Below are 26,175 nucleotides of genomic sequence, written 5' to 3'. Positions count from 1 at the left end.
TTTATTTGTGTTTCAGAATATATTTTCAGGTCTAATGCTTTCTGCTTGAAAATCGAAAACTGAAACAAGATTCAAATATCAGACAAAACGAAGAACTACAACTTTAACGAACCAACACTAAAAAAGGTAACGCCATACCACTGAGCAAACACAGTTGGTCACCGATCCCTCCTGCTTTCTCTTCCCACAAAATATACAAGAAAAACAGAAAGCAGTATGTTTTCAGTCATATTATTCAAATATTTAAATAATATAGTTCAGGATTTAAGGATAAAAATATTTATTGCAATATATCAGAAAGGTACTGGAAAAACACATGCAATTAAGAAGTGTGATAGGTCATCTTATCTATAAATGAAGAGAACAAATGCTTTAAAAATTCCAAGTCAGAAGAGAAATTCAAATAGGGAAGTAAATCTGTTTGACTCATCTTATAAAGACTTAATGCATTGTAGCACTGAACATAAATCAATCTAAATTTTCAAAGAGAACTTAAAACTCTTAAAAAAACATGAGTTAGCACACCCAAAATCAGATACTCAGGCTGGGCGGTACAGTTTGTGTAGCACAAGTTACCACTGAACAAGGAAGGGAACACTTCTGTTTTAAGTAGGAAAAATCCTCTCCCAACTGAAGACAACCCCAACCCCCAAAAAAGCAGATGGAACTAGAAATTAAAAAAAAAACAAACAACCCCAAACATTCCTTTAACCTAGTTTTGTGGAATGGGTCAGGATTTCATTTCTTGCACACACTCAAGTAGTCTTTGGCAAACTGTGTAAGAAAATACCCTCCAACAGAAAATCAAGTCCTAAATACTTGAGAGACTATTTTTTGTCTCATTTTTGTATCCTGTCAAAGATAGCAAGTTCCTACTCCATCACAGCATAATATAGGTAAATGTGTTGCAATAAAGACTAAAGATGATAAAAATACCAAACTTTTACTTCAATCCTTAATAATTTTATCACAGAAAAACATGTGAAAACATCACACGTACTAAAAGAAAAGTTTCAATTTTCACTGCATTTCAGATTAAAGAAATTTTTTTCAGAGGGAAGATGTTAAACAGCTCGAATCTCAGTCTTAGACTGCAGAATAAGTAGTTTGTTTGAAATTACTTTTCCAACAAACTAGTGAATGAAAAAGAACTATTAAAAAACCCTATCAGTTTGGAGGAAAAGAAAGAAAAAAGCCATCTCAAGAATAGCATGAGAAGCAGTACTACAATCAGAGTCAGAAAATTGGAGGAACTAAGCAATTAATATAGATGATTTTTAGGAGATGCTCAAGTTTTTAGTAACTTTATCATATTACAGAGGCTGTTTCTCAACACAGCTTTTGACTAAGTCATGTAGTCAAGACACCGTCTGTTAACATAAAAAAAAAAACAAAACAGAAAGCAAGCTATACTTCCACTTAGTAAAACAGTAACAGAAACTGAAATACAATAATTAACCTATGAAATAACTTGTAACGCTTACAGAATTTCAACTGATGTGGTTTGAGGGGTGGAGAAGGGAAAGATTGTTTCAATACCTTGTCTTCCCTCATCATTGGTAAACAAACCAGCATCACTGCTGCTCAGACTGCTGGATTCACTGTAATAAGAGAAAGAGAGAAACAGATCAAAAGAACAATTGATCTTTCAGTCGTAAAATTTTAAGGAGACAAGGCTGCGATCAGATTGAACTTAAGCCCAACAGAGATCGGAGAGAAAATAGGATGATTTTTTTTAATCAAACTGCAAATATCCCAGTTCCATTAACTACAAAGGGTATTATTTTTGGCACATAAAACCATAGGAATCTAATGGTACCCTGACAGTAAGCCAGATGTGACTGCAACGAGGTGCTGACACAATTGATGCATTTTATTATCTCCTTCCATCAAATGCTCACTGCTCCCTTCTTATACTGTGCAATTCAGCTTGATCCTGGAACACCACTGCTCAATAAAATAGGAAAAGTCTCAATCAAAAGCAGCCTAAGCCTTCCTTCAGCACATGAAATATAAGAGTCTGAAAATCAAATTACCTTTCTGAACATCATTTGCAAATATTCTGGAAAAGATACTGCTTAAGATTTCATGACATACTACTCAGGGAAAACAGAAAAAGTTTATAACAAAGGTAGCCAATTAAATCAAAATAAAGGTCACCCTGAAGAAAATAAGTATGATTTATGATCACAACAACAACAACAAAAAAGATAAGGCACAGTTTAGTTTGCTATGACTTCCAGCATGGCCTTAAAATTAGAATGTATGTATACAACATGCACGCACATCTCTAAATTCAAACACATGAGCAGGTATTTAGTTCTTTGCTGTATGCACATTGTTACATACAATAACCCACGTGTCCCTAAACAGTATATCAGACTAGTCTTTCAATAACACAGATAGCACTTTGTTGAGTTTCACATGAAAGGACTCTTCTGTAAATCCTTTATTTCACTTTTTATCAAGAGAGTAGCTGTTACGGAGGTAATATTCTCACCAAAACTTTTATCACATTTTACTTAGTTTGAGATGTAGAACAACTTGGAAAAAAACCCCAAACACTTCAGTTCAGCACACAAATTTAAGTACATTTTATTAATACTATGGCTACTCTTGATGTGCCTGTGCAAGTCACTCACAAGACCTTTATGTCTGTTTACCTTTGTATACTCATTCATATTACAATTTGCATGCTGTACTATACTTGAAATCAACTGTTTCCAATTATTTTCATTTTTTAATACTAAATTATTTTTATTTTTCTATCAAATAACTAGTACACTTGAGGAAATTATTTCCTTTTAAATTCTAATTTCTCACAAAAGCAAGTCTTGGGTTTTTTAATATATTAATTATTCATATGAATATTCAAACTATATAAAATTAATATAATTCATATTTAATTATAAGCATATATATTTGGTTTTAGTATCTTCCTTTGGGAGGCAACTCAACAGGATTTGAAACACAATATGGTAGCAGGTGACACAAAGCAGTGTTTGGGTTTTTTAAAGCATATATATAGACATAGCTCTGTATCTGAAGATTAAGTTGCCTTAATCATTGCTGTATCTTAGGCTTATCCAAATTCTTGATGCATAAGCAACACTCACACTATATCCTATACATAATAGAATCAAAACAGACTTAAGCACTTGCACAATTGCCCTAAGAAGAAGTAAGGTGATATGCATGCAAAGAGAATGGAACCATCTTGTGCGAGGGACACCAAGAATTGAAATTTCTAATACTGCAAGTCCTAGTAATTCCCTTTTAGCAAACGTCCCATCCTCACTTTATTTATAACACAGATGGCTTTACTGGCCATAGATTTCATTGTGCACAATTTTACATCATCCATTTAAAAGGAAACAACATCCCTTCTTCATAGATTCTTCTTGTGCACTTATTGCTTAATTGCATGTTTTAAAATAAAGTCAGGAAATCCTTTCGACCCTGATATTTCAGTCAATTTCCCAACCAAAATTTCCAATTTCAAGACAGTCTCCATCCCTTTTTTAAGTAAGATATTTAAATTGTTAAATAATTCTCATTGAAGGACTAGTCAGAAAACAAAAACATAACCACCTGAAATTTTAAAAAAAATTCTAAAAAACTTTAAGAATTCAAACTAATGCTAGCATATCCACCGCAGCCACAGTGTTCACTCTCCTCAGACCATAGTCACACTGGGCAGGGATTACAGTTGAGATAATTGCTACATAGCAGTCATTTCACTGAATAAATTCAAAACCTCTGGAATTAATACATTAATAGCTAAGTACATGAAACTGCTCTGATGGAATATATTTCCAGTTTTAATATAATTTTGCAGAGTATACTGCTTATTCCTTTGCTTTGTAATGAGAATTCCACTCTCAGTAAGACTTCAATGAAAACGGAAAAACCCACAGACTCCTTTTAGTCCTATAAAATAGTGTGTGCAAAAATTTGGAAGAACAGCTAAGCTATCCAAAAAGCTTTTATATCCTTATTTCTATATTTCTGGAAACAAAGAAGAAATACTTGTCATTTGCAGCTCCTATGACTAATGAACTGCTTGGTGCCTTGGTTTTATATGAGACATGGGAGCTTCGTGCTGTCCCCAGGACCTGACCAGCTCCTGTTTTCCCCCAGCCACAGTGGGTGGTGCCTCCGAGCTTCACTGCTGCTTCTCTTTCAAAACAGGCAATTGAGATTTCACCTCTCTTTAGTCACTTCAAACACAAAGAAGTGCCAAAGCTTGTGGGAATTAAATAGCACCCAGAACATCACACACTGCTGAATTTGGCAGAAACTGACCAAAAGCTGTACATTGGGGATAAGGATGGATAAGCTCTGATCACAAAAATCTCATTTCCAGTGCTTAAAACCATCCTCCCAGGAATTCATCTTTGGGATCATTTAGATGCTGATATTTCAAGAGTTTGAAAACTCCTCCTCCAATTTTAGAATCATACACTTAACACCTGGTTACTGGTGTTTGGTATTTGAACACTCACAGACAGAGATAAAAGACTGCCAAAGAAGTGTCATTTAACATTTTTATGTGCACTTCCAAAAAAACGTTATTTTCAAATAATGTCATGTATACACTGAAAACTGGCTCTGACTGATTTTAGAGCCAAGCAATTTAACTTCCATTAAAACTTATCAGCTTTGTTTTGTTTCTAAAACACAAACTTCTAAAAAATTAGCCCTATTTTTAATAATTACTTAACTATTGCACTGAATACTTCTGCACACATTATTGTATACAAAACAAAAGCAACTTTGTATACTTTTTTTTCCTCCTCTTCCAGCAAGTGCTGCTGAAGTGCAAGTGTTATCCAAGATGCTTTGTTAGCTCTTTCTATCTAGTACAATCCCATCTTCCCTTTTAAAATCTAAGCTTTCACTTTCAGAACAGACTTTTCTGAAGAGTTTACTGGTTCTTTCAAATTCTTCTATCTAAATGATCTCTAATAAAGGCACCATTGCATCTAAGTAAAGTTAGATTAATACAAGTTAAAATTATGCACATTCAGAATATTCCAATACTGTATCACCTGAGAGCCTTAGATATGGCAGATTTCTAACCATATTATGAAACGCAATGTTTTCTAATTCAGTGATTTCAAAGCTTTCTGGTACAGCTGACAATTGAAAGAAATTCGGTAGAGTGACAGACCATCTCAACTGTGTGCATGAACAGAAAACTCTACGAAGATGAGAATGGTTTTAAAGACAATTTACCGTGGCCATATACAAGCATTTGGAATACGACTGGAGCTAAAGCAGCATTTGGGGTAACAAAACATCAAACATTTTGAAGAGGAAGATCTACTTTTAAAACAATAATGTTTCTTTTGAGAAAGAAGATTCAGACTGACCTAATTAGTTCAGTTCTGGGAGTTACAAGAGAATCCTTAGTGATCACTCTTCCCTCCATCCAAAAATAGCTATAGAACTTTTGAGTTGAACTGTTACCCTTGTAGAATAACAGAAAGTCTTTCATAAATGAAAAATGCAACAAGACTATGGAGATATGAAAAACTATGCAATGGTTCCTGGTATGAGGGAAATTTTTAAACATCTGTCCCAGACTTGGAGGAACAGACTCCAAGTATTGCCAAAGAAAAGACAAGTTTTCTAAAGGCTTCCTGATAGTACAGCCTCCAAACTTGCATGTCAAAGGGAGATGTCTACACTGGCTGCCCTGAAGGATGAGTACTGCTCTAGTAATTAACATGTAAGGAAAAACGTTTAAGGTTTGGGATTTATTCAGCTCTTCCAGCTGCTTCTTGTTCACAGGTGAGGGACAGAGCTAGTACATAACAAAAAGACTTAGGACTTTTCTGACCATAACTGGAGTTAGTCACTTACCAATGCTGCTGTTATTACAGTAACCAATCTGACTACTCTGGTCAAAACCCCTCTCTGCACCTCAATTCCACCTGTCCAGTAAGGAAAAGGCTGAACAGTTTATAGATAAAATGCCTACAAAAAAAGCAGGGGCATCAGTGCCATCAAGGAACTGATCAAAATTACAACTTTCAATACGTGTCTGTCTTGCTGATACTTCTGCATTCAGAACCTGGCACGTGGAATAAACAAAGCCAACCTTACCAGGCCCTGCAGCTAACATCCCCTGTGTACAGTGGAAAAAATGACATACACCTTACTGTGTTGTCAAAAGAGTACTTTGGAAACAATTACCACTGTACTATGACTGTTGTCTGGAATGGATGGATGAGGTGAACTGCCAAAGGGTCATCATTCCTCCATTTTTCTAATGGTAAGCTCAGGTGTTTCTGAACTGTAAATTGGTTTTTGCATTTCGTAAATGATGTAAATCCTTGGCAACCTGCAGACTTTTTATGCCCATGACACACCAGAAAATACTGTGCAAATGGTGACTCTAAACACTGACAACCCTTCTGACAAATAGAGATAACAATCAAAGCACCAATGTCTAGAAATTGGAAAAATACTAAATTCTTATCTGACAACTGTTACCAGTTGAAATATCCAGAAAAACCTCTGTCATTCATATGTGTATTTTGTCATTCTTGATCTTGAAACAATTACAAGAATGTATTATTTCACAAAACTTTTTTCTTGGTTATTCCTCTATTTTATGCCAAATTCCTTAACTTGATCAACTAATACATTAGAAATATTATATATAAAAAAAAGAGTAACTTGTTAAAACAGATACTATTTGATGCTAGAATTTAAACTCTGGAATCAACAAAAAATCTAAAGATTCTCAATACAAGTAACAGTAATAAATGCAAACAAATATTATCCAAAATTTCTGTAAAAAGAAAAAGGAAGAATAACCTGTCACTCATGTTCTCATCTGAGCCTTTTTGCTCCTCATATTCCATTTTGTCCTTATTTGCTTGATTCACTTCTTCATTTTCTATAACTACTCCTTCATCCAAGATTTCTGGACCTTGTCGAGCTGCAGATACTTTTCTTTTTTTCACTTTGCTCTTTGAAAACTCCTGGTGCTGGTATGATTTATTGTTATTGTCCATTTCTTGATCTCTGCTGTTATCTTGCTGTTGAGTTATTGTCAGTGCATTTGAGACTTCTGATGGCAGATCTATTGCCATGCGTTTTACCTTTCTCCTCCTCCGCAAAGTTCTGTTTCCCAAACTGTCCACAGCCAAATCTGGTTCGTGCCACAGAGGTCTTTTGCCTCTAATGTTATTTAAGTTTGAGGAAGGCCTACGTTTAGCAACCAACAGCTGGTCATCAGAATCACTGTGGTCTTTCTTGGTAGCATGATTCTCCCTGTAGTCTTTGTTTGATTCCTCCAAACTGGAATCGGAGCCTTCACTTAGGCAGTGACCAGTCTCCCAGGGGTGATGGGTGGTAAATGAACGTCTTTTCCGTCCCCTCCTTTTTCTTGCCTGTCTCTTTAGAAGACAAGACACGCTTCGAGAATGATCTCCAGTATCAGCAAAACCTCCTCTGGCTTGCTCTGAACTTTCTTCCAGTGCTGAGACCAGATCATGAACCAGCTCCTCCATAGTCCTACTGAAATGCCTATAAATTTCAAAGGAAAAAAAACACACAAGAAAACAACAAATGAATTAAAAGTGCTAAGCATAAACTACAACAACTTCATAGGGCAAAATCATTTTAGACACTTTAGGCAAGGTATAATAATCTTTATAGGATGGCCATTGACTCTTTCTGCCAAGAGACAAAACCTTGCCAATCAGTCCTATAGTATTTGAAGCACACCAGCATAAGTTACTTTTAAAAGGTATCTTCCCAAACTTCTGTCTTAGAAAGAAGAGGTAGCCAGGGTGTTCCCCCATTGGTTTGTGGCTTCACTGTTATTGTTTGGTTTTAATTAATATCATCACACTTATATGACTGTCAGGGATTCTACATGACAAGAGCATCAACAGTGAGCATTCACTCTAACTGCAGGTAATGAGCACATTTCAAATTTGAATGGGAAATGAAGAATGGGAAATAGAATACATAATTTTCTCCTCCTTGATGTATATTAATGAGTTCTGTTTAAGACTTTCATGATGATAAAATACTTTTAAGGATGATTATCTCTTAATGCTGCCTAAATGCTAAAATGAAGTTAAGACAGCAATTCTTTGATAATACGACTTTTTTCCTACTAGCAAATAAGTCTGTGTTTCCAAATGGCTGACATCTGTTTGATTTTTAAAAAATAGCAATTAAATGAAGTTATATTGGGTTGAGAGAATACCCAACTACAGATGATTCTAGAGTACTGAATGCTAAGTTTCCTATCACATGTAGGCACTTGCATCCATAGAATCCCATGCTTGCATAAGGAAAAAAATTCCTAAACACACAGTGTGAAATTAAGGCCTTAATGTCTTGCTTCTTCCTCTTCAAATTTCACTAGCATTTAGCATGTCTTTAACTCAGTATGCTTCAGTAAGTTCACCCATGCATTACATGAATGTAATTACAAAACATTAAATGATTGCTGCTGAACTCTAATCCTTCTCTGAAGGTTGAGAACCTTCTCCATATACACAGCAATCAGACTCTCATATCGAAACATCAGAAGACCCCTTTTCTTGAGGTAAAGGAAAGAATAATTTTCATGCTTGGCTACTACACTACACAAACTGATATATATGAAAGACATTGTACATTCAGTAAATTATGCAGAGAACATTTAAAATCAAGACTCTTCACTTCGTTTTACAATATAAATGGCTGGAGGAACCTTTAATAACAAGTTTTCTACACATACTCAGTGTTGCTGTGGAGAAAACCTACACAGATCCTAGACAGCTTCCCCCTGCCACTTAGCACAAACTCCATCATCAAAGGTACTATTGGTGATGGCTGAATGGGAAGTCTTAAATATTAATGGAAGAAATTAAGAATATATTTAAGAGGAAAGCCAAATGCTCATGAAATCTCTTACCTAAACAAGTAATATATTCTCCTTTTAAACCATTTTCGGAAATACTTACTTTAAACATTTCAATTGCAGGAACAATAAAAGCACAGAAAGTGGTAGAAATAAAGGTTTATTTTGAGTTCTCAAAACTGCTGTGTCACTTGCATTATTTCCCATACCTCTTTTCCTATCCTGATGTAACCTCTAGTCATATTACTCCCTCTTAATGTTTTCTGTGGCTCTTAGCACAGCAGAATTATATAAGTCTTGTAAATAGTGAGACAGCTCTGGAAAAGTGTGACACTTTCTCCTTAATCCATATGGTTCACAAGATGCTTAAACAGAGGCACTACCCCATGTTCCTCCATGGCTGGAGCTGCAGTTGGAGGGCACTCACCCCTTTTGCACTCCTGTTAGATCCCTATGAGGACAGGCAATCCCCAGAGCTGCACGTACCAGAAGTGACACACCCTAGAGATGTAAGGGGCTTCTCTGCACTCATTTTACAGAAGCCATAACACCTCAACAGACAAACAGCAGCACATTCGTGTTGAGACACCATTTGCCTCAAACACCTGCCCAGCCCTTCCTGCCACACACTTTTGCATCTATGGCAAACTAATAGAAGTGGAGGTGCACTAAAACATGAACCTGTAGGCTTAAACCCAGATTTAGCTCTCCAAATGAACAGATTTCTGCTAACCTGCCAGAATGAACTGGCTTATAGAAATCTCTTGCAGCCCATTCTCTTAGTGATCTTGCAGCACAAAGCAAAAGGGAAAGAGAAGACAGGGACACTAATGCCTCGCACCATAATTTATGATTAATTCCTTCAATTCAGTATCCCTAATCTGTATGGATAACTATGTCACTAAAATCAATGTAGCTCCTAGAGTGGACATACCAATTTATTCCAGATAATGGCACAAGTACAGTGGTAAAATTGCCTTAGTTCCAACATACTTCAAGATTCAACACAATATATTCAGCTCTGAGTTTTATAACTGAATGAAACTTGCCCTGAATTCCTCCCAAAATACTATAATACAGATGGTTTCAGATCAAAAGACAAAACTCAAGAAAAGTGAACATCCTCAAGTGTTTTGAAGTAAAGGGATAACAAGATTCTTAAATGTCTCTGAGCAGTAAAGGGACTTAATTTCCAGCAGACTATGACTTTGAATATTATGCATTCCTGCAATTAATCTTTTCTACTGAATATCAAGTCTCTTCACTGAAACTCCTGAGTTAAGATTTGTACAGAGCAGTGACCTTATTTGCCCTAAAAACTGCAGCCATGGTCCAATGTATAATATAACTGTATCATAACTGCATCACCTCCTACACAGATCAGATAAATTAATATTTTAATTATTTCAACACGCTTCCTCAGGATGATTACAATAATTACTTGATCAATTTGGGACAGTGCAAACTTCTTTGCAATAGACTGAGAATGCAAATACAAACCACTTCAGCTTTTTATTCACATTCCACTTCCAACATGCCAGTGGTCCACATTAAAACTCCTTCTCCTGAAAACCCAAAAAATCTCTTTTGCTTAATTTTACTGCTGCTCTCATTTCTTCTGCTATAATTGAAAAAAAAAAAAAAAACCAAAACCCAAAGGTAGCAGCAGCCAGACAGATTTCAGATTAACTGTTCTATCTCCAAAAATTCAGGAGCACATTTCTATTATAGCATTATTTATCAGACAAACTCAGTTTTGAAACTTTTTGTATTGTTCATAACCAGCTGTCAAGCCTATGAAGTAATTTTAATCATTGCTGCAGATGCAACTGTAACAAAAATATTTGCATTTGAAACAAGTTGAAAAATAACTACAAGACGTATTGAGAACATTACCAGTGAGTATCAGCAGCGTAGAGTAAGATAAGAAATTTCAAAGGTTGTAACAACGAATGTAGAACAACATATTGAGGTACATAAAATATTAAGATGAGCCACAGTTTAGCACAACTCACAGAAGGCTATAAAAATGCTGTTACAGCAACAGCCCACAGCTAGCAATAAACTGTAATGTCCTCACTAGGAGAGGAGCCTACTTTACTACAAGAAAATCTAGTTTGCCTACAGTGACCTTTACATTTATCTGAAGCAATTTTAATGTAGTTCACCAAAGGCTGACCCATTTCCTCTCTAACCCTTACTAGAACAGACCATATAAGTCCTGTTTGCAGGGAACAGCATAACTGCTTTCACCTGCTCCAAAACAGATCACACAGCTTCTGTTCAGTATAAATACTCAAACTGAAAATCCCAGTGGAAATAATGGGCACTCACTTCTTCAGTGAAAATTCAGAATCATTTTTGTTCACCACACACCTAAATCACATAACAATGGAGAGCTCTGATTGCACACAAAATATTTAACAAACACACAGTGATAGAGAAGTTAATTTAGTTGCACAACTCTTAAGAGGCATTACATCTTGCCCAACCAACAGGTGCATTTACATTTACTTTCTAGCTCTATACCTTTTCCAGTTAAACAGGACTGGGGCTACTTGCAGATAAATTCATGCTGCATCTGTGCTTCATCAATTCCAAAAATAACCAGTTTTAAATATTGCTTCCTTCACAAACCACCTTGATCACAAGCTAAAAGCACAAGAGAAATCAAATAGTTCCCTCAACCTCGGGATTAAAAAACCTGACTTCCAATCTTTTCCCATACAGATTCTCTGATGTCTCAGCTGTACCCATAGAGTACCTGTATCTTCAGATAGGTACTATTTGAATCCCATTTTCCCACCTCAGAAGTTATTTTCACAAAGCCCTAGAAGCATTGATTTTGAGAGCCCTGCTTTATTAGTGAGCATGACTGAAATTTGGATTGAAGAGGTGCAAGTATTTGGGAGAGAGCAACACATGATAAATCTCACTGACTTACTTGAAGAATTTACAGATTCAAAAAAAGGGAACTATCATGGTTCTTGGGACACACAGAGGGAAGCAAAACAAAGCAACACAATTAAGTAAAAATTATTAAAAAGCTGGCAAGAGACTATGGTAGATTATGAAATCACCAGTAAACCTCTGTTACACAGAAGTTTATGTTTCCCTTCTTCCTAGGTAACAAGATGAGGAAATTGCCACAAGCTACACCAGGGGAAGTTTAGAAAAATTTTATATTAGGGAAAATGTCCTTATTACAAAGAAAAAAATTAGGAAAGAATGGTCAGGTATTGAACCAAACTGCCCAGAGAAGTGGTGGAAGCATTGGTGAAAGTGCTCAAAAACTGTGTGGATGTGGCACCTGGAGACACAGTTTAGTGGTGAATGTGGCAGTGCTGCAGTAACAGCCTCAGAGGTCTTTCCAAACCTAACAATTCTATGAGCAGAAACTGAAGTTGTGCCTAGACTACTTAAACTCACAGTCTTTAAAAAGCAATCACTAAGAGGAAGACAAAGCATCCAGTTCAACATCCACACCTAGTTATATCCTTTGGCACTATCTCCTGGACCACCAGGTATGCAAAGCCATCCTTTCCATCCTTTATCAACCACTGCAGGGCATAAGACCTACCTCCATTTACTTGTCACACCTGGTGCAGAAACAAGACATGGAAAAGTTGGGAGGGTGTGTTTCAAATGTTAATAATAACTAGAGTTTGTGAAGACAAACTGAGAAATAAGAAGAGGAGGGATTGAGAGAAAAGCTAATGTCTTTACAAACAATTTCATAGGTGAAGGTGTGGGTGTTAACATCTTTGAAAAGGGGCTTAATGTCTCTGCTAACTGTGGGCAGCAGGTTCCTTGCAGAGCACAGACAGCTTGGCTCTGAAACAAATAAGTGAGGGTCTGCACAAGCCTGAGTTTCTGAACTTTGGGGTAAAATAGTAGGTTCAAGGAGGAAATATATGGTTGGCAGTTCGGGAAGGCTGTATCTTCCTAGAGCCTCAGCCAATGGGGAAAGGAATGGGGCAAGGGAGCTGAGGATAAAAGGAGGCTGCACCCTCCAAAACCTCTAGAAAACACCATGGATGTGTGCCCCGGTGGACACATTTTTTTTCTCTCTTCCTTTATTTGAATAAAGTTGCAGGACTTCTCTGTCTCCTTTTTGGACATAAGCCTCTAGCATTTGTGGATTTTCCTGACACAAGGAAGAACCTCCTTACTGTGCAGGGCATCAAGCACTGGAACAGGCTGACCAGAGACAGTGTGGAGTCTCCTTCACTGAGGATATTCACGAATCATCTGGATGCAATCCTGTGCCCTATGCTCTGGGATGACCCTGCTTGAGCAGGGAGGTTGGACCAGATGACCCACTGTGGCCCCTCCCAGCCTGACCATTTCTGTAATTCTGTCCTATACAATACAAAGTATTTTGGGAATGATGTAATTTTACCACCTACTATACTGCTGATCCCCCTAGAAATTAAGACCAGGCTAACTTGCAGTAAGTACATCTGACTCTTCTGAAACCACTGCTTATCTCAGAAGGCACAACAATAAACACTATCAGTCTACCCATATTAAACAGTGAAAAAGTGTTCAGTACAGAGGAATAGCATACAGTCAGAAAGATGCTGACATGAACTACATTTAACAAGGCTCTAACACAAATGAATTGGTCAGCCAGAAAGGAGATTTGGAGCAATTTATCATGAGAGGGAGCAATTCTTGCAATCCCATTGCTGCCATTTACTGATATGCTTGCCCTTTTCAGAAGTATGACTTCATTAATTAATTGCCAAGGTGCCAAATCACATGACCTGTCAAATCATGGTAATATGCTAAAGCACCACAGTCATTATCAGAAGGATCAGAGTGCCCAGCAAGTATCCAAACTGCAAACTATTCTTAAATTGCCACATGAACTCACAATTTAAAAAACATTCTGCTTTGGAGGAGCTTTACCACCCAAAGTGAAAAAGTTTACTCTGTGGCTGTTCTGAACCTACCCACCTCTTTAGGATCTTAATGTTTTTAAGAAGCACAAGTTCTTAATTTTCTACATCAAGTATTAGACACTGTAAAAAGTATTTTCCTGCATCCCAAACAGGCCTCCTTTAACAGACAGCTTCTGAAATAACTTGTGTAGAAAAATAAGAGAGCAGCTCTGAGGAGTGGTCAGATTTTTAATGGACAAAATTTCAGTATTTTCCTCTGTACTGAATTCCTCTGAACAGTGTACCAGCATAAGAAATATCATTACTGTATGATGACAATTACAGAAAAATATGCCTACACCTCATGCTCCTGAGGGCTACTCTAGAAACCTCTGGAACTAAATTACTTTACGTAGACACAAAATAATAAAATTTAAAGACAAATTACAGGTCAAATAAATAGTAAAGACTCTGACAGAACACAGATATGAGTTTGGAATGTCTTGGGCAATGTTTCCACTGTATGCAGCATTAATACTCAAATAAAAATACTTGTGCCACTGGAGTATACCTTGTTCTCTGAAACATTCTGAATTACACCAACAGAAGTTGTTATATTTACACCAGGCAAATCTGGATACTTAGCAACACCAGAAAATTTGTTGTAGCAAATAACTTTCAAAAAGAGATTTTATTTGCTAATTTTTTCATTTAGAAGAGCATAGAGAAAAAAAAACAAACACAGGGAAAAAAATGGTGGTATCAGCAAAAGTGGAGGAGAAAAGAATTACTAAACCATTCCCTCCCCCTTTCTCCCCATCCCCAGAAAAGAACAAAGAAAAAGATGAAAGGAAATCTATTTCAAGTCTATTTCAGCTGGGAAATCTACCACCAGGTATTTGTATAGGTAACATAGCCTCTAAAAGATGTTATCAACCTTTGGAAAAAACCCCACAAACAAAACACCATCACAATCCTCCTTGCTTCCATTAATAAATGAAACAAAAGAGAAGCTATATATACCAGTTGATACCAAACATATCACAAGATACCAAAGATTTCAGGAAGAAAATTAAATTCCCAGCTGGTTGCTTGGAATATCTTGCTTCCATCAAGTCTCTCCACTACCAGTCTTAAAATCTGCACGGCCTACTAACAAAACTGAGCTTTTCTATTTTGTTACTCCTTCCTTACAGTGCTACAACAAAAAAATTATGGCTTTTGAGGTCACTACGCTAGCATAAGGAATTACATAAAACAGTAAATCTATGAACTTCTTTTGCAGGAGAACTACCCATACTTTCCCTGCTCGATGGCTATAGCAGCACTTGTTGATTCCTGGTTTGCAGCAGAAAAGCTTTAGAGGAGGAAACACACATTGCCCTGGATGCTCAGCTACACACGCTGCGAGGGCTTTAGGCCTTAGAGACTCTACCACTACTGGAAAAACACAGACAGGAAAACCTAACTAAGCTTGGGACAAAAGTTTTGATTTATTTTTCGCCCACTGTCCCTTTTTTCAACAAGGCAAGTTTCTTCCTCCAGCCCACTGCTCGCTCACAAATACGTCCAGCCGCCGAGACACGGCAGTGGCACTTCTCGGACCTCCAGCGCCTCGTCCCCCGGGGGCCTGGGGCGGGCTCCATGACCTTCCCCCCAGCGAGAGGGTCAGCAGCGGGGAGGGGAGGCCCGGCCCGAGCGGAGCCACCACTCGCCCCCACGTTCCCACGCCCCGCCCGTGGCGCGGAGACGGTGTCGGGACCCCCTCCCGCAGAGAGCGGCCCCGCGGCCGGGCAGGGGTGGCGGACACGTGTGTCTCCCCGGGCTTACCAGCTCTTCCTCGCCGCCTGAGCTCGGGTCGGGGTAGGTTCAGCGACCCGGAACATGAACCCGGCGCCTCCCCCGGCCGCTCCCCGAGGAGGCTGGCGCCGCTTAGCAGAGACTGAGCGAGGGGAGATGGGTGGGGGCCGAGGGCGGGAGGGCTCGGGCCGGGCGGGGAGGGCACGGGCGGCCGGCGCTGCTCCTCAGTCCCCCATGATGAGAGCCCGGAAGCAGCCGCGGCACCGGAGGAAGCCGGACGCGACCACCTCGCCCCTTCCTTTCTCTCTCCCGGCCGCTGCTCGGGGACGCCGCGTGTCCTCCAGCACCCCCGCCCCGGGTCCGGTGCAGCCCCGCGGAGCTGCCGCTGCCCCCGGAGCACTGCCCGTGCCGGGCTGCGGGGCCGCCGGCAGCAGCGACACCCCCGCGCTCGAGCGCACTGGGCCGGTCCCGTTGCCATGGCGGCAGCGTCCTGCGGGCGGGAGGAGGGAGCTAGCATGGCCGCCCTGGCCCGGCTTCAGGAGAGGCTGGCGGGACTCCGGGAGGAGTATTTCCTTACGAACAGGTACTTGGGCCGTGCCGGTGGTGGAGCGGGATGCACCGCCTTATGCTGGGGCGTACAGGTGCCGCTCTCCGCCGTTAACGAGATGGAGTCAACCCCGCTGGAAACTGTCCGGTTCTGGACTCCTCAGTACGAGGGAGACACGGAGCTCCTGGAGAAGGTCCAGTGGAAGGCTATGAAGATGATTAAGGAACTGAAGCATTCCTCTTACGAGGAAAGGCTGAGGGAGCTGGGCCTGTTGAGTCTCGAAAAGGGGCGAGTGAAAGAGAACCCCATCCGTGTCTCTAATTTTGTGCAGGGAGAGTGTGAGGAGGACTGACCAGGCTCTTCTCGGCGGTGCCAAGCAATAGGACAAATGGCAATGGGTGGAAACTGGATGCACTGCAAGTTCAGTCTAAATATGAGTAAGAACTTTATCGTCCAAGCACTGGAACAGGTTGACCACAGAGTGTAGAGTCTTCCTCCCTGGAAATATTCACGAACCGTCTGGACACAATCCTGTGCCCTGTGCTCTGTGATGACCCTGTTTGAGCAGGGGGTTGGACCAGATGCCTGTGGTTCCTCCCAGCCTGACCCACTCTGTGATGATACGATTCTGTGGAACTATTTAGCTTTAAAATCCCTCCCGAAAGCACCAACCCATCGCCTTTTCCCCAATATTTCCACAGTGATCTGATGAGACCTGGTGGCCGCAGCGCAGCGTCTTTAAGGGGCCCGTTTATACACAGAAAATACTGAGTGTCCCACTCTTCCCCCGCCCCCTGATAGTTTTGAGGGAAAAGGAGTCTCAGTAAACTCCGGAAGCCTCCTGCTGAGCCTCGCAAGGCCCGCCCTGTCCCGCCTCGGGAGCCGACCTCCTTTCCCGGGTCCCGCCTCTGTCCCGCCCTAGAGGTGCTGTTCTTCCCTGAGCATCCCCGGAGATGCGGCACGCCAGCGCTGAGTCCCTGCTCTCGTGGCTCGCATCTGTGACTGTGCCTGGACGTTTGTCCTCTTGCAAAGACACTACTTATTTTTTAATATTTTAAAAAATATTTTTTTAAAGTTAATTGAAAGAGATCAGATCTGTTATCCTTGTCCTCACCAACTGGGATGGTTTATGCAGAGTTTTCTGACTCCCAGAATGGTGGTGGCCAACTTTTCCCAGACCAGATTTTTGGAAATTGAAAGTTGTAAGACTTACTTAAATATTGCCGAGATTTGTCCTATAAATCCTTTTATTCAGCTGTGCTGTTCCTGGATCTGTAATGAAAATGCTCAAACATAAAAAACCACCAAACATGTTTAGCACAGTTGTGGGTTTTTTTCTTCACTTATCATGAATCATTTATTTTTGAATCTAATTACAACATCATTAGCATGAATAACAAAGCTCCTGAACATCTCTAAAAGTTACATAGATCAAGTCCTGCCTGCATGTACAGTGTTGTGTTTTTCTGTTCTTTGCCTGAACTTTCACTTATACTCTTGTGGCTGAACACACAGCAGTTCAGTTCACTAAAAAAACCATCTGTTGCAGGAGGCTATGCTTGTATTTCACATATTTCAGGTTAGAAAGAGCAGTCTGAGCCAGACTTGGAAATCCATTGGAGGGCAGCATGCTTGTTGTTTGGGGATTTCTTTTTTGGCAGAGCTCTCCAAAAATGAATTGTTTCCCTTTTAAGAATGGGCTATAATCTGTTTCAGAAAATTCAGATTTGCAGCTGGGAATGCAAATGAGAGGATTCAAAGAGTCCAGCACAACAATAAGTCTTAGTAATGTTTTTCCGATCTTAATAACATTCCTGTTGTGCTTTATGCAGAACTCTGTTTATGTGAGAGGTGTGAGGTGTCCTAACACGGCTTTTTAGGGAAAGCACCTTTCTAGGGAAGAACTTGCCCAATGATGCCACAGTGCAAGAATACCATAAGTCTGCATTTTGAGAAATACCCATAGCATAAGGATAAGAATATACAGGATCCATTAATTCATTCTTTTAAGTGTTACACAATTTTATCACTCTACTGATTCAAGAACCTGCTTTTATTTACTGTAGTATCTATATGTCAGATGCTTGAGTAGGCCTTTTTAACTTTCAGTACAACCTTTGTGAGGTATCTGTGCCTCTCAAGAGCTTAATTCTAGCAGTATGACAACTGGGCAATCTGATAAAAAGGGCAGATACCTGCTTGAGAAACTTACACCTCGAAACACTTCTGCTGGCAAGGGCAGCTGAGAGTGTTTGTTCGACTATCCTGTGAGAAAAACAACTCTGTTGCTGGTTTGCTTCAATAAACTTTACAAGGACTTCTCTCCCGTCCTGGCCAGGCAAGACTGAATGCCAATTAGGAAAAATCTGTCAGGGAATAAGAGAGGATAAGGCTTCCGCCCTTCTAAGGCTCCTACACTCTTGTCACTACCAAGTGGGTAGGACTGGGTTTGGAGCTGGCACCTCTGACATGACCAGTCCCATATCCCCCTGATTTCCAAGATGTAATTGTGGCTGCCTGTCCAGGGCTAAATCGCTCATACCCTTTTGATCAGAATAATTTTCCTCTAAGGAAAAGTATTCTGCGGTGGTCTGCTTCCTGTTGAAGACTAGGAAGCTGTGCAGGAAAGGAACAAGAAAACTCTCTAGCCAGTTTTGAAAACTATTCATTTTTAGGTAAAAAAGCTTGTTTCCCAGAGTTTTCAGGCGCTGAGAATGTCTGATGCACATCACACAGTGAAAATTTGTGCCCATGTAATGTGATTTGAGAGCAAATGCTGCACCAGATGACATAAAATGAGCAGAGCTAATGTTTCTTGATCTCTGGTTGTAAATCTGCAATTCATTTCATTTTCAGATGTATAATGAGGATAATCCTAATTTATCAGATAAACAATAATCTTGTTTCTATTTACTGAGGCAGTTAATGTTGACATGAAACTTTCTTAGGAGAGCTAATTAAGAGAACTAACTAATAGTAACCTGAACGTTATTTTTTGTCAGGTGTAACAAATTAAAGAATTTGGTGACTATATTCCTAATAAAAATGGGAAAGAATAAAAATCAATGAAAATTAAAATTTTATTTAAAGTTCAAAGACTTGTCAGTTACTGACATTTTGAAACAAACAAAAGAAGAACAAAAACTACAGGAGATCTCATAGCTGAGTTCTACCCCTCAGCATTGAAACTCATCATGGGAGCAATTTCTTCTGGAACTCTGAAAAATTTCTTCCAGACTAACAATATGTTTCTTTAATCTCTTTTAGTTTCATGGTCTTCCTTACATGACTTTTTTTTTTTAAACTTTGTCACAAACACTGTAGATTTGCAATTTTATATAGTTATGTGATTTTTGTTGAAACTCAGGCCTAATTATCATTAAAGCATTATCCACATATTTCACCTACAATGGAAGAAGTCCATGTGACATGTTGACATGTATCTAAGTATTGTATGGGAATAAGAAATACCAGCTCCCAAAACTTACATCCTCTATGAGCTGCAATATACTTTGTTACCTGCATACTATGCAACTATTGTAAATTAAATTTTTCTGCACTAGCACTGAATGATGCAGAATTAAAAGTGAAAAAGCTGGTGAAAAGGATCCCAAGCTGCAACAATAAAACATAGTTAGAATACTATTTTTGCTTTGGTTCTACATTACCATGCTGAGAAATATTACTACTTTTATATTTTTTCAGAGCTATAGATGAAGAGAGAAAAGTGAAATACAAAGCTGCTGTCAAGATCCAGCGCTGGTTTCGAGCATGCCGTGTCCGAGCCTATCTGAGGTAGTATATCAAGCCTATCTTAATCCATGTTTCAGCATTGAATTTTTCCTCAAAATTTCTCATGGTATTACTTGATTTTAATAAAATTGGAGTATTTAAAAAAAAAAAAAAAAGCAATAACTGTTACCCAGTTTTTCAACAGAATTAAATATATGCTGTGTCATTGTAAGAAATAACAATTTTTTGACTTTTAGAACTGTATACAATTAAAAAGTCATGATGCTAGAAAGCCTGGAAATTATCTTCAGAATAGATACACAGTATTGTTTAAGAAATCTTGTTATGAGTGGGAGAAAAAGAAATAACTAGATGTCCCTTGGATATTCTGTTTCAGAGACTTTCCATGCAGGAACAGAGAATATCCTGAGTTGCAAGGGCCCACAAGTGTCTTAAAAGTCCAGCTCCTGGCCCTGCACAGGACAATCCCAAGAGTCATACCATGTGCATGAGAGCAGTGTCCAAATGCTTTTTGAACTCTGGCAGAATTGTGCTGTGACCACTTCTCTGGGAAGCCTGTTCTGGTGCCCAACCACCCTCTGAGTGAAAAACTTTTTCTAATATCCTACGTAAATCTTCCCAATACAGCTTCAGTCCACTCCCTCCTTGTCACTGGTCACCAGAGAGAAATCAGTGACTGCCTCTCTGCTTCCACTTGTGAGGAAGGTGTGGACTGCACTGGTCCCTCCTCAGTTTCCTTCAGGCTGAGCAGAAGTGACCTCAGCCACTCCTCGTGTGGCTTCCCCTTCCAGGCCCTTCACGAGCTTTGTTCTGGGAAATGCTGTATCAACACTGGACTTGATCTTGGAGGTAGTTCCCAACGTTAGTGATTCTATGACTTTATAAAGATTGTTACAAATTTCCTGGAAACTGTTGTTGGCCAATTCTCCCAGAAAGCCCTCTTCCATTTTTTATGTCATAAACCCAGCTGGCCAAACCCATCTGCTCAAACTTCTCTATCTTCATAAAACAGGGTGGTTGAGGGAGAGGGATTGTTACATCTTCTAGTTTGACCTCTTGCCTGTTGGAATTAATTGTACATCATCCAGACCTACTGTATGAAACTAAATAATTATTAGCTTAAATAACATTTGCTACTTAATGGCCAATATTTCCCTCATAGGAAGATATGCTGCAGTCATTATGTGCTCTTAGAAGAAATGTACTTCAGCTGCATCAAAGGAGGTTCTGATGAGATATTAGAAAAAAAATTCAATAGAAGAATTAATCGGCATTGGAATGAGGTGCCTGGGAAGATGGCAGAGTCACTATCTCCTGAAGTTCAAGATGTGTCTGAATGTGACACTTGGGAATATGGTTTAGGGGTGATTATGGTGCTGTTGGGTGGACAATTGGACAGGATCATCTTGAAGGTTTCTTCCAGCCTTGATTGATTCTATAATTCTGTGATTGTCTCTGGCTTACTTAGGACCACAGGCTCAATGTAGTCAATTCTCAGTGTTCTGAATTACCCAAAGACTGCCTTCACTGAGTGGAGTGCAGGCTTTTAAGTTTGAGGTCCATAGTTAGCTGGTATGAATTATTCCCCGTACAGCTTTTTCTATTTCCAAAAATAATGATTCAATAATTTTCTGCAAAAATTTATGTGACATCAATTATGAATTTTTTAGTAGCAACGTGTATGTCTATATATTAATTAATTAATTAAGGACAAAGTAAACATTCATAATTAAGCTAGGTGTAATTTTATAAAAGCAAAATGCTGTCTAAAAGTGAAAAAAGTATCTAAAAATTCAAGTTTCAGCAGGTTTTGTCAAATAGTTAAAAATAGTATAGGTGTGAAAATGTTGCATGTGATAAAAAAAAATCTGAACTGGTCAGATTTGTTGGTTAAAACCATGAAAATGAAATAATTTATTGTTCAAATTAAATTTGTGAGGCTTTTTCATTAACCTTTTCTAATAGTATACAGGTAAGTCTGCAGTAACCCATATTTTCCATAAACAAAAGTATGAGTGTATGAATAAATATATGTATATAATGTCTATATGTGTGTGTGTGCATATGTATATATGTGTATGTATATATTTACATGTATATGCATAAAGTATGCTGGTAGTGGTCATTTGTATGATGCATAATCCACTGTATGTTATTTTTATTATTATAGAAGTTAATAGGTCTGAAGTCTGAAAAACTAATTACTTTGTTAATATGTTCCATTTTAGATATCTGAGCAAAATGGCTATTTTGATACAGAAGCGGTGGAGAGGTTATCTAAGAAGAAAATACTTCAAAGAAGTAGTGGAGGTAGAAAAGTACTTTTTAAAATTTTGTTTGGTTTTTTGTAGAATACATATGAATAATTCATTCACTCATCATGAAATTAAAAAGCTGAAACTCCATCTTTTATACACACAGACACACTCTTTACTGCAATGAAAAGCACCATTAATTTCAGCAAGTGTACTCTTAACAGTTAAGTTAAGTCAGTGTTTAAGTGTTTGCAGCTCTGGAGTATTGGTCCCCAAACCAGCAATAAGATCTGCTCATGCAGAAGTCTGCCCACATGATGCTAATTGCAGGATTGGGGCTTTACGAGATGCTGCTTCTTTTTTTTCCTTTGTGTTTTTCTTTTTTCCTTTTTTTTTTTTTTTCCTGCCAGGACTTTTAATTTTGAAAATAAAATAAGCCAATGTGTCTACACATTGCTATTTTATGTTTTAGTGGTTCAAATTTATTACTTAATGAATTTAGAAGTATTTGAGGTTTTGCCTTAAGGCAGCAGATCATAGTCAATCTAATTCCTGTGATGGACCTGAAGAGAGCGAATGTGTGTGATAGCACACAAGCTAAAACCTCTGCTATCAGCTTTAGGGGACTAAGAAGAAAATAATTTAACATACAATATGTGAATTACTTCATTAATTTATCAATTTATGTTAGTGTTTTACAATACTGTTAAACTTGTTAGTCATTTATTCTGTTTAATTTTGTTAAATTACTGCTTTTAAGTCAAAACAGATGATTAAAAAAGTAAAAAAAGAGCTAAAATAAACCATGTATTACTAACCAAAATTCATACTCCCTACTAAACTATGTTTCCAAGTATCAGGACTCGTGTACCTGAAAGAACATTTATTTTTTCCCGAAGTCTATCAAAAATCTATGTAAAGATTTTCTCTCTTCCCACTTACTAACTGGCTTAACTAATAAATGATGAGCCATCCTTTCAGTCTGTGGTTTTCACTCATCTTCTAAAAGTAATTCTTGAATACAGAGCAGATAGCTGCATGGTTGCATTGGGTTCTGTTTTGAAAAAAAAGTAGGATTTCAGCTGAATATTATTCCTGAGTATAAGGAAGGTTTGTTTAATCTAGGAAAGCTTCTGTAGAAGAGAGGCATGATAATCTATATTAAAATTAATGAAAAGAAAGGATCTGTGCAGTCACTGGGCTAGGGAAGGAAGAAATCAGCGTGATCAAACAGATTGCCTGTAATCACAGACCTGAAAGAGCTATCATAAAGCTCTCCTCAGCTTTCTCTTCTTGAATATAATTCTGAAAAGTAAAAATAAGTCTTAATTCAATAAAGTCTTTTGATTATTTAGGTCTTCAAACAGACATAACTGAAATTCTTGCCAAATCTGAAGACCATGGAACAATGTAGGACAAAAAATTCTGCAGCTTAATACTCACATTCTAAATCAACGTGAATTCTAAATCAGATGAATTCATCCAGTTTCTGGATTTCAGTACTTATCCAGTGCTAGCCAGGGCTCTAGAGGACGAGAATCTCATTAGAAAGCTTACAAATTTTACAGCAATCAGCACAGGAAATTATCTTTTCCCCTCAAACACTACGTGTTGTTTCTGCCATCACTTTGATTGGAGAAGACTAAATAGAACAGCTTGATTGGAAGCCAACCTGAGTACCACACAAGTATGAGATAAAAAGGCACATTCTACTCCCTTTGGACTGCTATATTCAGTGTGTTTTGGGGTGGACTTAATTATAAAGTGTGAGTTAATACCTTATATTTGTTGTTTTACTATCTTTACTCAATTAACGGCTGAACTTGGAATATGTAAAAAGCAAAATCTCAGCAGCTTAACATAACTTTCAAGTTAAAGGATCAGGCAATATTTGCACTGAACTCTTGCTAGAAGCTGTTGTAATGACTCCTGACTATGAAAGACAATGTTGCATTTGGCATGATAGTTCCTTAAATACACTGGTCACTTTAAAATTTGTCTGCTGATAATGATTGGATTGGTATCTGCTGCCAGCAAACAAGGCAAAGCATATGCACAAAATACCCATGATTGCTTGATAATAAATCATTTTAATGATTATATTCAAAATTGTGAAATGTGAATGGTACTGGTGCGGAAAATAACAAAGGCAGAGGCTCATCAGATTGGCTGTCCATATGTGCATCACCACTAGTATTTCATTTGCTTCTCCTCTAGTGCCTCTTCCTTTCATTGTTAAGAGATATATTTGGTAAAAAAACCTAAAAAAAGCTTGCGACTATTGATGGCATTTATATGATTAAAGTTATGTGCCTTTCTATTCTAAATATAAACAATTTCATATAAAGCTTTGTTTCCTAATTAATCTCAAGCTAAAATTAAGGACTGCTCTCCTACAGTTTTCTTAATAACTTGGTTACATTGATTGTGTTGGATTCTGAAAGTTTGCATGACCTGCAGGAAGGTATGAATTTTAGAACCAGGCAAACACCAGAACATGAAACAAACTATGCATGATTGTTTCTTTATTACTATTTTCTCAAAGCCAAGGAATCATTTGCTAAAGCAAGGGGAATTGTAACATTTCATTATTATATGAGGCTGGTATGCATGATGGCCATATTTTCAGTTTACTTTGAAAAGAGATGCAGTTGAGAAAAGTGAGTATTTTAGGTTATATAGTTTGGCACCATCCTAAGTGATTTAGCTTCAAGTCAACAGCCAGTTTTAAATAATTCCAGTCCAATAGGAATCAGGCAAGTACCTATTTGCTCTACAAAACTCCCCAAAATACACCATGACCACATTGCAATTTAGACCATGTGTTTCTTCCTTCTCTCAACCTCAATCTCACTCGCAAACTCAGTCAGATCCCTGGTTCTTCAAATTCTTTGAAATTGTCATTTTGTATTAACTCTTTAAAGCAAAAGAAGACACCAGACAGAGCTCATTCGTAGATAATCAAGCATGTTTTTAAATGCAAAATGAGCAAGTATACAAGTAAAGTATATTCAGGGCTTCAAATATGTTTTGAAAACCTACACTTAAGGTAAGCTGGTAGGAAGGCCTGTATATTAATGTCAGAATTCATGACAAAGACAAAGACATCCTGCCTCAGAAGTAGAGGTGGCACATGGATGAGACGGGAAAGTAATTCTTTCCAGAGATCCAACCTGGCAGTGTCGTATTTGAATTGGCACTTAGTGAAAAATGAGGGCCAATCCATTTGGGCATGTGCTGAACTGCATGTAATTACACTTAAATATAAGAAAAGTGTCTTCTGGACAAATCGGTCCCAGTTCTGGAAAGAATCTTTTGCTTATTAGGAGAGCACATAAATGTAGACTTGGGTTGAAGCTCTAAATTATGACACTAAATTATGACACATGTTTTTTGTGAATAGCAATGAACACCTTCTCCAACATTTTCAAATCAGGATTAGAAAACAGAGGGCAAATACATTTCCAAAAGAAGCTTAATGTTGACACAGCTTTTGGCTTTTGGTGCAAGAATAAAGTTGAAGGACCGTTGCATGAGCAGTTCTGCATTGCAGAGACTTGTGATTTAGAGCAAGAGTTGAGTAAAAGCAGGAATGTGTAACTTCCTTCTTGTTTTGGGTGACCCTCTTAAGTGGTGGTAGGGTAAGGCCTGGATTCCTCACACCTTAGTGGGGTGTGCAAGATAGACCTTAGTTTCCATTGACTGATTTTGTAAATAGTGGACAGAGTTCTTCAATACTTGGCCAAGCTCAAAGTGGTCCCACATTGTCTCTCAGTATGGATGATATAAAGAGCATTAATGATGTAAGGTGTCCAATTTATTATGTTCCTCAGTGAAATGGGATGCATTCAGACCTAAGTGCTCACAGCTTTCAAATATGAGAAGAATAAACAAAAAGGTGTAAAATTGTTTAGTTTAATCACTGATGGACAGAAATCTGATGAATGTTTTTAAACTTAGGAACATTTTAAAACATGTTTTATCAATCAAAGCATATTTTATCTATTTGGTGGTGTGGTAACTCTTATGTTCCCTTCCAAAGAAAGAAAAGATGAGCTG

The 26,175-nt window shown here is 38.3% G+C and overlaps 2 protein-coding genes across 3 annotated transcripts in view; one reads left to right on the top strand and one right to left on the bottom strand.

Annotated features, from left to right (window-relative positions):
• The window catches only part of GPATCH2 (G-patch domain containing 2), a 118,995-nt gene extending 103,241 nt beyond the window's left edge, over positions 1-15,754 (bottom strand). Inside the window, exons 1-3 of one of the 2 annotated variants that reach the window (XM_059841027.1) lie at positions 15,592-15,754; positions 6,829-7,542; positions 1,540-1,601 (exon numbers count right to left, since the gene is read on the bottom strand). In XM_059841027.1, the coding sequence (XP_059697010.1) occupies positions 1,540-1,601; positions 6,829-7,542; positions 15,592-15,647 (832 nt within the window). In that variant the 5' untranslated portion in view covers positions 15,648-15,754. The remainder of the gene's footprint in view (positions 1-1,539; positions 1,602-6,828; positions 7,543-15,591) is intronic. The other variant, XM_059841026.1, reaches the window with a different exon arrangement.
• Positions 15,755-16,070: 316 nt separating this feature from the next.
• The window catches only part of SPATA17 (spermatogenesis associated 17), an 86,117-nt gene continuing 76,012 nt past the window's right edge, over positions 16,071-26,175 (top strand). The window contains exons 1-3 of the mRNA XM_059843344.1: positions 16,071-16,144; positions 19,814-19,903; positions 22,090-22,171. Coding sequence (XP_059699327.1) covers positions 16,077-16,144; positions 19,814-19,903; positions 22,090-22,171 — 240 coding nt within the window. The 5' untranslated portion in view covers positions 16,071-16,076. The remainder of the gene's footprint in view (positions 16,145-19,813; positions 19,904-22,089; positions 22,172-26,175) is intronic.

This window comes from Haemorhous mexicanus, chromosome 3 (genome assembly GCF_027477595.1).
Source record: "Haemorhous mexicanus isolate bHaeMex1 chromosome 3, bHaeMex1.pri, whole genome shotgun sequence".
NCBI lineage: Eukaryota > Metazoa > Chordata > Aves > Passeriformes > Fringillidae > Haemorhous > Haemorhous mexicanus.
The sequence above is the reverse complement of the archived record's forward strand: the minus strand, read 5'-3'. Positions and strand labels throughout refer to the sequence as shown.